The sequence below is a fragment of the Protomyctophum parallelum genome (genome assembly GCF_964188405.1).
Source record: "Protomyctophum parallelum genome assembly, chromosome: 3".
Taxonomy (NCBI): domain Eukaryota; kingdom Metazoa; phylum Chordata; class Actinopteri; order Myctophiformes; family Myctophidae; genus Protomyctophum; species Protomyctophum parallelum.
In genome coordinates this window covers 44518026-44531338 of record NC_139698.1, presented here as the reverse complement: position 1 = coordinate 44531338, position 13313 = coordinate 44518026, and the positions used below count along the sequence as shown (strand labels likewise).

The 13313-nt window shown below is 40.4% G+C and overlaps 2 protein-coding genes across 2 annotated transcripts; both read left to right on the top strand.

Annotated features, from left to right (window-relative positions):
- Nucleotides 1–433: 433 nt before the first annotated feature.
- gpsm3 (G protein signaling modulator 3) lies at nt 434–3643 on the top strand. The gene is made up of 5 exons (XM_083760291.1): nt 434–784; nt 1326–1849; nt 2124–2292; nt 2472–2704; nt 3358–3643. Exons 2-5 carry the CDS (start codon nt 1334–1336, stop codon nt 3490–3492), a joined length of 1053 nt encoding a protein of 350 aa, XP_083616417.1. The 5' UTR covers nt 434–784; nt 1326–1333; the 3' UTR covers nt 3493–3643.
- Nucleotides 3644–6638: 2995 nt separating this feature from the next.
- Nucleotides 6639–12440, top strand: dnase2 (deoxyribonuclease II, lysosomal). The gene is made up of 7 exons (XM_083760929.1): nt 6639–6758; nt 7337–7434; nt 7684–7855; nt 8077–8173; nt 9197–9361; nt 10566–10784; nt 11242–12440. Exons 2-7 carry the CDS (start codon nt 7337–7339, stop codon nt 11661–11663), a joined length of 1173 nt encoding a protein of 390 aa, XP_083617055.1. The 5' UTR covers nt 6639–6758; the 3' UTR covers nt 11664–12440.
- The last annotated feature ends 873 nt before the right edge of the window (nt 12441–13313 follow it).

Sequence of the window (13313 nt, the reverse complement as noted above, 5' to 3'; positions counted from 1 at the left end):
TGTGTGTGTGTGTGTGTGTGTGTGTGTGTGTGTGTGTGTGTGTGTGTGTGTGTGTGTGTGTGCGTGTGCGTGCGCTGCGCGGGTGTGACTGTGTGTTAACTGGGTGGGGACTGGGGAATTATCACAATGTGTATACAGATAGGTAACCAACTGACCATGCAGCATTCTATGCATGCCCTAATTTGAGTAGGCCTATAACTAAAATTAGAAACATTTATTTTATATTCATAAATGTGACACAGTGACAGTCTCATTAACAATTGTTCCTCTTGTCTGTGTGTCTACTTCTCTTTTAGGTGCAAGTCAACAGGATGTGTGCCAAAACCAAACCACAGCCAAGAAGAACAGGCGCCTGTTTCAACATGTCACAGCTGCAGGTCTGATATATAATTCAAAGAGCATTGCAACAGCTGCTGACTTTCACAGCTAATTCAGTTTTACGGTAATCCCTAATGGTAAACTCTTTCTCTGTGGAACAAGGGCAGGCTATAATGACACATATACATTTGTCTATTTTTTTTATTTTTTTAAACAGAATGGCACTGAAAGATATGAGCCAATAAACTAAATAAAGAGGTGGGCATAGAGGGTAAGAGGAACAGGAAGAGAGAAAGAGAGAGAGAGACGTGACAGACAGAGAGAGTTAAGCAGATATGCATCGGCATGTGAAGCTACACTCAGGTTTTTCATGCAGACATTTGACAACTGAATCAATGGAGCTCTACTCAATCTACATGGACTTCAAATGATGATGCTTTTCAGGGATTAATTACAAAAGATAAAGGTAAGATAAACGGCCTGAGTTATTACATTGTAATTAGATTCAACTTCAAAACCACAATATTTGAGACAACCTTTTCATGTTCCTGCTATGGGGAACTTAAGTTTAATTTGACTTGAAGGAGTAATCAAGAAGACTTGCTTAAATTAGGCTTAAAGAATATAATTTATTTAATCAATATGGCAATATACTGAATGAGTGTTTAGACATGTATAACATAGTCATAATGGAAGCATTCAGCAGATCAGATTTTCACAGCCCTTTGAAAACATTTCTTTCCAAAGGTTGGAAAGGAAAAAAATGTGACTGACATTCAGATTTTCAACATAAACATCTGCAGTCTACTGTGTACATGCTAGAACCTGTCAATCTGGTTTCAAATACATGTCCTCAGAACTAAGCTGCAGCTGCATGCCTGTTTTCCTGTCGAGTGAGAGCTAATGCATGATGTTATGTTTACTATTAAATGGGGTCATGTTGTCAGTGTAAATGTTTCCCACATTATTTTATCATTTATGTGTATTTTCCTATCATGTTTGTTTAGACAAAGCTATGTCGATGACGCAAGTGAAAGCTGAAATGGCTGAAGAGAAGTTGGAACGTCTTGTCATCATTGAAGAGGGGGACGCTGTTGAGGGAGTTGCTGAAATACGGACTGTCGGCCGTGAGGCAGCAGTGGTTGTCAACAATAATGGAGACTCAGCAGCAGTGAAAAAGGAAGATGAAATTTCCGAAGAGGAGCTAAGTGGAGACATTGTATCGAGTGAAATGCCTTTAGAAGCACAGAGCCTGCAGAGAGGACTGCACATTGGGTATGAAAAGGATCATGGAGTTGAGCAGAGGCCAGAAGAAACGGACAATGTTCATGGTGATGGTGAAGAGAGTGATGGGGAGACCCAGGATGCAATTAAATGCAACAAAGTACCTGAGAAATCTACAGAACACACAGACACAGAGGCAGAGCAAGACATAGCCACAGTAACAGGCCATCAAGTGGACACAAATCGACTTACTTCCTCTGACCAGCTATCTATGGTGCCAGAGAGTCCAGTGGGTGCCAGAAAACAGGTTGGTGGATTGTCTCGATTTCACTTTGATCTGCACTTTACCTTTAATTCAGTTAGTAATTCACGTGGTGAACAAATGATCTATTCTCAGATTTCTTGACTCTCTAAACTAACCACGGCACACACAGAGGCCAATCTTTTGGCAGAGTAACAAGGGGTTGAACTTTGTGTAACAGTGCTTGTGGGTGTACATAGCAGAACACAGCCGGTACCACTCTGAAACCTCTCCTCTCTCACTCATAGTCTCTGCTTCCCCTGTCTTTATTTTTCTCTAGGCTCACCACATGTCAACTCCTGACTTCCCAGAGGCACTATATGAACTGCTGTGCACACTGCAGGAGGGAAGGAGGCTCAATGACCAGCGCTGCTCCTTCAGTCTGGAGGGTGGATTTGCAAGGAGGAGGTGCCACTCGGAACCTAATACCAGACAACCAGCTAAGAGAGGTGAGAGATTATGGGGCAGGCCAAAGAATGCAATAGTAAAGTACATATTACACAGTAAAATTCTGAGTAAAACTCTGAGCCCTTCACAGGTCTATGTCCACTCTCAGATTTTATGTGCATCAAGTTAAACATTTTATTTTGAGCTGATACTAATTATGTTTTGGTTTCATTCCCAACAGTCATGTTCTCCTCCATGACTTCATTGCAGAAAGAGGAGTTCGTTGAGCTGGTGGCTAAAGCCCAAGCTCGCCGTCTAGATGACCAGCGGGCTGAATTACAAAGGTCCCCACCCCAAAAGTCAAGAGCCAGCAGATTCAGAGGCAGTATTAGACAACTCACAATTGTGAAAAAGCCAGCTGCTCTAGTCACTGTTCCCAAGGAGGACCTGTACAATATGATTCTCACCACACAAGTAAGTAGGCTGACCCCTCTTACATTTTAGATGCTTTCTGTCATAGACAGCCTCTTGCCATGAAGAATCTTTTTCAACTTGTAATGGCAATGGACCCACCAGAGGTATCACGTCATCAGCTATTTCCATGAGGCATTACTCATTTTCTTCACCTTTATTTATTCAGGAAGGTCAATTGAGGCCAGCTCTCTTTTCAAATGGACGCCCTGATTACAGTAAACATGGCATACCATTTTAAACATAAATAAATTACACGGTAATAGATATTTCAGAATGTAGCACAGTAGGCCTACAGCTAGAATTCAGAGCATTCCTTACAAGTCTTTTAAAATGATCAAGTGAAATCAAGTTCTTCAGTTTTAAAACTGATTGTTGACAATTCCAAATGTGAAGGGCATAGTATAACGAAAATACATCTTACCCAGTTCAGAACTATTGGGAATTCCTAAAACGTAAAAAAAGTAATCTTGAGAACGGGTGTGCTGATGCCCAACTTTAGAATCTAATAGGCTGTTAAGATAATTAGGCAATTTCTTAGGTAAGGCTTTGTAGATAAAAAAAACAGTGCAGTGCTGTTCTTGTCTCATGATCATATCCATGATGGCCATTTCATACATGAAGGCATTGCATAATAATTCGAACCCCATTTCCAGGCCCAAGGCAGGCTGGAGGACCAGCGTAGCGCAGCCCCTGGACCCATGGATGACGAGGACTTCTTCTCCCTCCTGCTGAGGGTCCAGGGAGGTCGCATGGAGGAGCAAAGAACCGAGCTACCGCTTAAAACCTGAAGCAAGAAGATGGCCTAGCCTGGGAGTCTGGCCTAGTTTAATGCCTTTTTAAAAACGTATTGTCGTACACCTGTGTTAAACATTTGTTTTATCTAGTTCATGGCTTGTTGACCAACTTGTTCTCTGGTCTTTTGATAATATTGCTATGTGATAAAAACTGTCCAGCAAAATGCTAATAACAAAAGCCATTTTTGTGAATGTAGCCACTTCTGATGAATTTGTATACTCTTAATCTTGCTATGAAATTGCTTTACATTGTCCTTATTGGCCATGTTTTTCTAAATGATCTCAAAGACAAATAAAGGTAATGGTTTTGCTTCTTGACCATTCATAATCCTAAAAACTATCACTGCACATCAGCCAGTGAGGAGGAATAATCCAGTGCTTCTCATCAGATGTAGAACAATCCAATGCAAAATGAGGCACACATGTGCTCCAGTCTAGAATTGTATTACTTGTTTTAAAAAAAAAAGAAAAAAACCTAAGATGTCTGTCTGAGTGGTTGTTTGTGACTATGTACAGAATACCCTGTTCCTTGATAAATAGACTGTTGTATCTTTGTCATATTCATCATATTTCCCTTGTTGTACTACGTACTGTATACTGTATGACAGAAACTGCATTGGTAAGCAGTGATGAGAAATAACGCCACAGATTGAGTATCAGATCTTGTCAAGGCTGCATTAATTAACTGTATTTGGATAATAAAATATGCCTCTGAGCCTTTTATACACATTGCATTTATTATTATTTTTATTGGGTTGTGAAAAGGGAGATTTGAGCTGCTCTAATTAACATAATTGATAGAAATCATTATTTGATTGTATTCTATGTTTACTTCTCCTTTTTGGTAATCTTCAAATTTAATTCATCCATTCATAACTCTGACTGAGAACTTAACATTTGCACACATTGATAATTTTAATGTGTATGACATCATTTAAATGAGCAGCTCTCACTATAGATCCTCAGGCAACATACAGTACATTTAGCTGTAGTTAATAAGATATTTCAAGCATTAGCTCCTGGCTGCTAGGATGGATAGAGGGGAAATTGAGAACCAACAATATTGAGGCCATGCAATATCACAGCGGCCTATAGAGCCATTTTTGATTCTTGCAAGTTGCAACAGCCACGTCAAAGTCACCTTCATCAAACCCTTTTCCTTCATCCATTGCAAGATGCTTTAAATCACATAAATGCCTCAAAATTGTAACACAATGAGAACCACAACCAACCCACTTTCAATATGGTAAGTGGAAACCACTGTGAGAGTGACAGTGCAACTTCTGTAGCCCCTATATTCTATAGAAGACTGCTTTTAGAGGAAGTCCTAGGATGGTGTGAGAGAAGGTGATGGGTTACTTCCTCAAATGCAGAAGTTATTGTATAAATTCATACAGCTATACTGCTTAATCTACAGTAAAAACGAACAGTGAATGACTGTGTTGGTTTCAAGTGTTGGTTGTGAATTGTTTTGCAAGATATATTTACATATACATTATACATATATATATATACATTACAGTAGCAAAATTATTAGTAGAGATGCTGGTCATTTTATGAGATAGGCCTAACACAAAAGTATTAGTAATATTAAGGCTTAATTATGTAGCCTATAGCTACTGATTATAGAGATTTATAGAGAAAAACAAACTAACTGAATGGGGCAAAGACAATCCCGTCCAATTTAATTGGGACATCAGCTTGTGACTGCAACTTGTTCCTGTTTGTAGATGACTCAGCACTGCTGGTCTCGGACTAGAACAAACTGCAGGTTGAAAAGGCCCTCAGCTCTGAACTCTGTAGAATCCACATCTGGCTCGCTCGCTGTTATCATAATCTTTACAACTGGGAAAAACTGAATACATTCTCTTTGGATCAAATAGTAATCTCAGCAAAGCAGATGGCTTCTTGGTTAGAGTGGGTGACAATGTTATCACACGAAAAGATGAAATTACATACCTATACAGTAGGTTCCATCCTGGGGGCAAATCTTTCCGGTGATAAAATGGCCACCAATGTAATCAAAATAGTCAACCAAAGAACAAGATTCCTATGTACAGGATCTCCTCACTGGTCAACAAAAACACCTTGAAGACCCTAACAGGAGACCTTGTACAAGGTTTCTTCGACTATGCATGCACCTTTTGGTACCACAGCACCTCAAAGGACCTTAAAACAAGGCTCCAGACTTCCCAAAACAAACTGGACAGGCTACTACTTGGCCTCACTCCCCTAACCCACCTCACCCCTGCCCACTTTGACAGGCTGGAATGGCTTAGGGTTGACGGCAGAGTACAGCATTTTGCAATGGGTCAGGTCCACAAGATTCGATACACCACCAAGATACCCATGTACCTGTCTAAATACTTTCTTAATGTCAACGAAGTCCACACCCATAACACCAGAGGGAGTTCAACAAACCATGTGGAACCCAGATTTGGCACAAACAAGGGACTAAATTCATTCCGCTCCTATGTCACCAAAATGTGTCATTAAGACATGCAAATCCCTTGACTCCTTCAAAACCGCTCTCAAAGGGCACCTACGGCTGCAATTTGAAACTGGCCCTTTTTTACCTCCTCTATGATGTTTTCCTGTTTTTGGCTATATAGAAGTGTATATCTCTAATTGTTATGATGAATTGAACATGGTGAACCCTATTGTAAACAAGTGTAATGCTTTGTTTATGGTGTTGTCCACAGTTAACAGTTTTGTATTGAGTTGTGCTTGAAATGTACTGCAATTCTCCAATCTGTTATTAAATATTTCAATCAATCAATCAATCAATCAATCAATCAATCAATCAATCAATCAATCAATCAATCAATCAATCAATCAATCAATCAATCAATCAATCATATGCCATCTCTGAAGGAGGCAAACATATAGACTACTATAATTCATTAATCTGACCATTTTGAACTTTCTCGTCATCATATTCACTTTTCACTAGCCATATGTTGTTGTCGCACTCGCAGGGCATTCTTTTTATATAATCTACATTATACTTTACGAAGCTACATGGAAATGAATCGCATAAAATATTATAATACATTTAATTTGTTCTGATATTGAAAAGGAGCCTTCCTAGAGTAGGCTGAACTCATGTGACGTAATCGGTCACTTGACCAAAACAAGGAAGTGGTTGAAGTTTCGACACTTACGGCAATTATGTTAAAAGAAGGAACCAACTATCTGCATTCTGCTCCAGACATTAGAATTCCAATGTAATTAAATGCGGAGAAAGTCGTCTTTCCAAGGTGAGTGGTGTCGACAGGTTTCACAACAGACATTTTTACAGTAAATTACAGGCAGGTAAACCTCAGCTTAAGACAAGTTAATAACATATCCATAATAACATTACATTGACTGTTTCTCACCAGAAAATACCATTTCATTAGTTCATCTTCTTATCTAACGAAAACTGCCTGCAGGTGTCTTTAGAGGACAAAAGAATATAATATATTAGGCTGAGGGCTGATGTCGCCTACTGCCTGTTTAAATAAGTTCTGTGTCTCTTTTGAATAGACTCCTTCGGCTGATCGCTATGGAACATACAGGGGCAGGGGGAAATATAGGTTTTAGTTTTACATTTATACTTGCAATTACTGATTCTTAAATGGCAACTGTGATAAATTGAATAACGGTAGTTGTAGTGTTATGAATAATGAATACCAACGAAGTCGCCCTTTCGTACAGACGTACACCCTTACAATAGCATAAAAACAAATGTTGCTTGTTAGAGCTGCACATGCTTATTCTAGCACAAGCTTTAATAAATGTTGTACTAGTACATTGTTTTTTATAACGGATTTAGCATCTCTTGTAACTTCCATAGATGTTTCCATTCTTTGTCCTGCTGATCTTGTATCAACCGCTAGAGGGAGACACTTCACCAATCACCTGCTTCAACGACAATGGAAAAGCTGTTGATTGGTAAAGTTCTATTAAGTCTTGTCAATATCTATTTCATGCAATATCTTTTTTAACCAACACACAGACCTAAAGGCTGTTCATTAGCATTGATTCATGGGGGAAAAAAGAAGAAAACCCTGAAAACGTTGGCTAGTTTCTGCCGGACAGCGACGAATAGATTTATCCCCATCTAAACATTTATTTTTTTAAAGTTTGTACAAAAGGAACAACTAAACTGCATCATCAGTATGATTCTCTCTCCACCGCCAGGTTCTATGCTTACAAACTCCCTAAAGAACACGGCAAACAAAGCCTCTATGATGGACTGAGGTACCTGCTGATGGAGAGAGGTGCTTCAGGATGGACAGAAGGGAACCAGACAGCCAATGACACCTCTGGAGCCCTCGGGAGGACAGTAGGACAGTTGTATCTGCAGCAAGAGGTTTGAATAGTGTTTCCTTGATTGGCCTATCTTCTTTGTTAAAAGAGAGCATAGATTAGACACTAGAAGTGTTTATCGGGACTCGAACCCACGACTAAGCCGGCCCGGACCACAAGAACTGCGCACACTTGCACAAGCACATACACACACATGTACACATGACTCTTTGTTTGGTATAGGCCTACATTACTGTGGTATACATTACTCTGCATGCTTTTCAGAACACTGAGGTAGCATACATCCTTTACAATGACCAGAGGCCACCCAAGGACCTTGGTGACAGATGGCCTTATAATGGGCAAGGGGGGCATACTAAAGGTGAGGACAAGATCATTGCTGCTATGATGATCATATAATTAAGCAGCTTTGAGACTTTCATGAGATTTGGCTGAATATGTCTAAACAGGGCACAACACTCTGGCCCACTGGGTGATTTGGAGAAAAAGATCATTTAACATAGCCCAATAGCCCACTTCTCCTAATAGTTGGGATGGGTAAATGCAGAGAGTGAATTCCAACAAATACCCCAACAACAACAATATTTCCTAGAAGCAGAAAATGCAGCATTGTGCGCAAGTTTGCCTGTTGTATACCGGTTTATCGTGTTGACAACGTCTTGTCACAAATGTCCAGTCCATACAGTATAATGGGCATATCTGTGCTTGATAATCTATACTTGTCCTATTACTGCTTTTCTGTCGCTAACAAATATCTTTGGAGCATTCAAGTGAGTTGCGAGCCCCTGCTTTGTTCTACAATTTCTGTTTTTAAGTGGTGCAACCACTTCATTAAGGAGCTATGTGTGTCGTTCCCTGGCTGGGTCCCTGGCTGGGTCCCTGGGTCACACACACACACACACACACACACACACACACACACACACACACACACACACACACACACACACACACACACACACACACTAGAAGTAACGGGGACCACCCTAGAAGTAACGGGGACCACCCGGGGACCGCCATATGGAGTTGCACCACTTACTTTACACGGTCTTGCCACTGCTGTGCTAGTCTCACGTAGCCAGACAGCTATTCCAAATGATTGCAGGAGGCAACAGTCTGGCCACGCGAGACTACTACTGTGCTGACAAAGCTGCTGTACATAGGAAACAATGGAGATGGCAGGTAACTGCCCACTGTGTGTATAGAAAGTAGAAGTGCGAGGGCCCCACTTTACTTCTTACCAGTGTTACGCTGAACACTGTGAGGTAGCATTGGCAATTTGATGTTATTCTAGCCAAAGAATATTGGAAATCACAGTCCTACACTGTCACACTGAAGTCCAGGGGCTGTTCTCAAACCAATCATTCAATGCTTTCCTTCTCAGGAGTTGTCATGTTGGATAAGAATCAAGGGTTCTGGTTGGTACACAGCACACCAGGTTTCCCCCCAGTGCGACAACAGGGGCACTACTCGTACCCCAGCAGTGGAATGAACAATGGACAAAACTTCATTTGCGTCACCTACCCGCTGGAACGCTTTCAGACCATTGGTGAGATTGGGATTCCAAGTTCTGCTAGTGTTGTCACAATTATTACATAATTGTCTAATTTTTTTTGTCATAATCGTGTCCATATAAAAAAATGTTCATACATAAAATATAGCGGAAATAGCAGATCTACAAGCTCACTTTGTGATATTAAATTTATAAAACATTCTAGCAATTTCTAGGTACAGTATATATCAATTATTTATTTGTCATATCTGCCCTGACCACTTTTTATTACGAAGCCTAAAAGTCAAACAGAATTGTGACAATTATGACAGCTCTAAGTTCAGACAATTCATATACAGTAGGCTAAAGGTTGTTATATTGCTTATATTGCTTAATTGATGACCAGTAACTGCTGGCTAATACAGATTACATCATTATGAGCTGATGTTACCTGTGGTGTAAAACATTGGAATTTCCTAGTTCATTAAATGACAGATCTACAAGTTCAGTGGTTAAAACAGCAATCTATTTTTCACAATATTGTGATCAATATGTCAAAATGATGGCTTTCCACATTTAAGAATGAATCTGAATTGTGTCATTGTTAGATAACACTTAATAATCCAGTCATGTGCCGACAACAACGATGCTGAACCAAGAATGATTTGCATAAACGGATGTCATTAACCGTGTGACAGAACCGCCACTTCAATTCACTGGCAGACCCAACAGTTGGCACCGCTGCCATAGCAACACTATGGTGTAATGTAATTGGATGGAAGTATGTACAGTAACCATAGAGATGTCCTATGTCCCCTGTATGATAAGCTAGTGAAAACGAGGTGCATTATGTTCAGCCACAGACTCATCGAGTCCATGCTACTCATAACGAGCACATCGTGCAATTACTTTTGAGAAAATGGAAAAAATAACCTGTGTTCCAATGGATCTAATTAATTACCAGGTGAAAAACTGTGCCATCAGCTGATGTCTGGGCAATATGTTACAGCATAACAAGGAATATATACAGAGTAATTGGCTTGGCTGACTGATCACTTTTGGCATAGAACCAACTTGATGGTCATACCAAATGCCTATTTATTGGACAACATTCGTAAGAATGTAACGTGTTGATCTCCTCTGCACCAGTGTCACCTAAGACCACGTCCTATGCATTGCTGAATAAAAGAGATCTGGCTCTGAACTACTGTATGATTCATTTTAGAAGGGGGAGTAAATTGTGAAATATTGCCTATTTCAGGTGAGCAGCTGCAGATCAATCAGCCTCATGTCTACGACTGTGATGTCCCTGAATCCTTGGTGTCCATGGTGCCTGCTTTGGCTGCCGTTTGTAAGAAGAAACAACTGGCCAATCACACCTTTCCACATGTCAAACCTGTTTCCAATCGCAGCGTAACTCTGACCTCATTGCACGGCACCAACTTCATCAACTTTGCAAAAGGATCATCCTTTGACAATGGTACGTAAAGCCATAGGCGACATTGAAATATTCTACTCTGAAGGTAACAACAATTACCTGTGTGTTTTGTTGTTATGTTTGTACTATGCTACTTTTCTAAATCCTAGAATGTAGAATCCCTATTCTGGGAATCTCTAGCATAAATCCTAGAATGAAGGATCCCTATTCTGGGAATCTTATAATAGGTTAACATTCAGTGGAAATACTGACTATTTTTGTCTAAAATATTTTGTGTAGAGGCGAAAAAGTAGGGGACCAAGTATAGATCCCAGCTGGGGGGCAGGAGATATTAGGGTGGTTAACAGCTTTATAATAAGCTTTGGTTGTTTTTGAAAACACAGTGGCTCCATAGACTATGAAACAATCACAAGCATAAGCCAGTATGATAATTCGATAGAAAAGTCAGATCCAAACTTAACTCATGTGTTATGCCTTCCACACCCTTCTGCTCCATCAGACCTGTACCACTCCTGGGTTGCCCCCACCCTCCAGTCTGACCTACTAGTCCAGTTCTGGGTGCGCTCCAGAGGCATCCTCCCGTCTGACTGCTCCCAAGGCTGGAAAGTCCTGGACATCAAAAGCCTCTCTCCGGGGCAGACGTTTACCTTCAAGGCCTCCCAGGATCACTCCAAGTGGGCAGTGAGCACAGAGCCGGCTGGCTTGTGGGCTGGAAGTCCCGGTGCCGGGGGTTGGGTATGTGTGGGGGACATAAACCGCAACCAGGCAGAGGAGAAGCGAGGAGGAGGCACAGTGTGTTTACAGGACCCGGTGGTGTGGAAGGCCTACCGCACGGCAGCACTAGAGTGTGAAATGTGTGGGGGAGAGACGAGCAAGTGTGACACAACGCTGGAGCCTGGTGTGATAAAGCAGCTGGTGTGACTTGATAAGGATGGAATCTTGTCAGGCCTGTGTCTCACTCAAATGAGTGTTGTTTTCATTATTATTATTATTATTATTAATTATGTAGTTGTTTAAATTATAAAAGAAAACTAGCAACAAGTTTAAAAATAGGCGAAAAAAACAAATGAGATGATTAGATGAGAAAGGCAAGTCTAAAGAGGTGGGTTTGAAGGGTGGCTTGACATGACACTCACTCTTGATCATGAAATAATGCAACTTGTGCAATGAACCACTTGAGAGGGTGTGTGACACCTAGTGGCTGAATGTTGTCTCCAGTGGTTCTCAACCTGGGGGTCACCAAATCATTTAGAGGGGTCACCAGATGTTTTTCTGAATCTGCCCCCCCCCCCCCAAATGTCATTTTATTTCTTTGTCTATGTTTTCGTTTTATAAGCACCATTGCACACTCTTTTGCAACTCTTTCCTGAACTGGTTTGTGAGGTGTGTCTTCATTAAATATTGTGGTTCTTCTGAGGTACATGTAGGCATATGCATTGCTTTAAATGAACTGGTACTGTAGAATAGAAGAACAATAACATTTAAATACAAAGGGCTAGTATTCATTGAAAGGCAAACACTGACTGATGTCATTACCGGTTTATTGATAGTCGTTAGGTGCCATTAATGTGCAGGGTCATTTTATATAATTATATTTGTTTATTTTCTATTTTTTTGTTTTGTTTTACAGGCTTTTAGACTTGGAATTTCATACCACTGTCAAAGATTAAGATGCTGGTTGTCTTGAATTTTAATAAAAGTTTGCATGTTCTAAATGAACATGCAAATGTGTACTGTAACTGCTTCATCCACATGAAATGTATTATGAGTGTTAGATGTAAAAGCTACCTTTTTACCTTGAAAATGTAAAATAAATATTCAAATACAAACATTCAGTTTCAGCAAAAATAGCCTCTATATTCGGGGCACATTATTTAGGCATTTACAGTAATATGGAAACATCAATCAGCAGCACCGGGACTAATAAAAAAAGTAAATTTATTACCACAAAAATAGGATGTTATGTATGTAGTGCATTAATAGCAATAGTCAGCAGATACAGCACTGCAGGTGACTCACATTTTTTTTACATTGCACATCCACATACTGTATATATACATACAATATACGGTATACATTCCAATGAGCACCCTGTATAGAAAGGCACTGAAACAACCAGTAGCATGCTGGTAATTACATTGTGCTACAGTACATCTAAATCGGTGGTTCCCAAAACATTTTAGCCCAAGACCCAAAAGAGAAATTGGGACGTTTTCCCAGGACCCAAACTAGTGAAAATAGCAGAACTGCAAGCTCACAACACAGCGCGAAGCGACGCGTTGTGAGCTTGTAGATCGGCTATTTTCACTAATTCTTAAACATTTGTTTTCCAATGTATGGAATTTCTTTGATTTTATTTCTTCATGAAATTACGCAAAGTGTTTTTGTAGGAAACAAAAAAAATAAAGCAACCCATAAAAATGGCTCTGCGAGACCGCGCCGCACAAATGGGTCCTGATGCAGTGTTTGGGAACCAGTGATCTAAATAGCCCAGAATCCTCTCCCTGGCCATACCATGCCCAAGCCTCAGCCTCTAAGGAGCCTTCACCAGCGGCTAGTATGACAACGCCA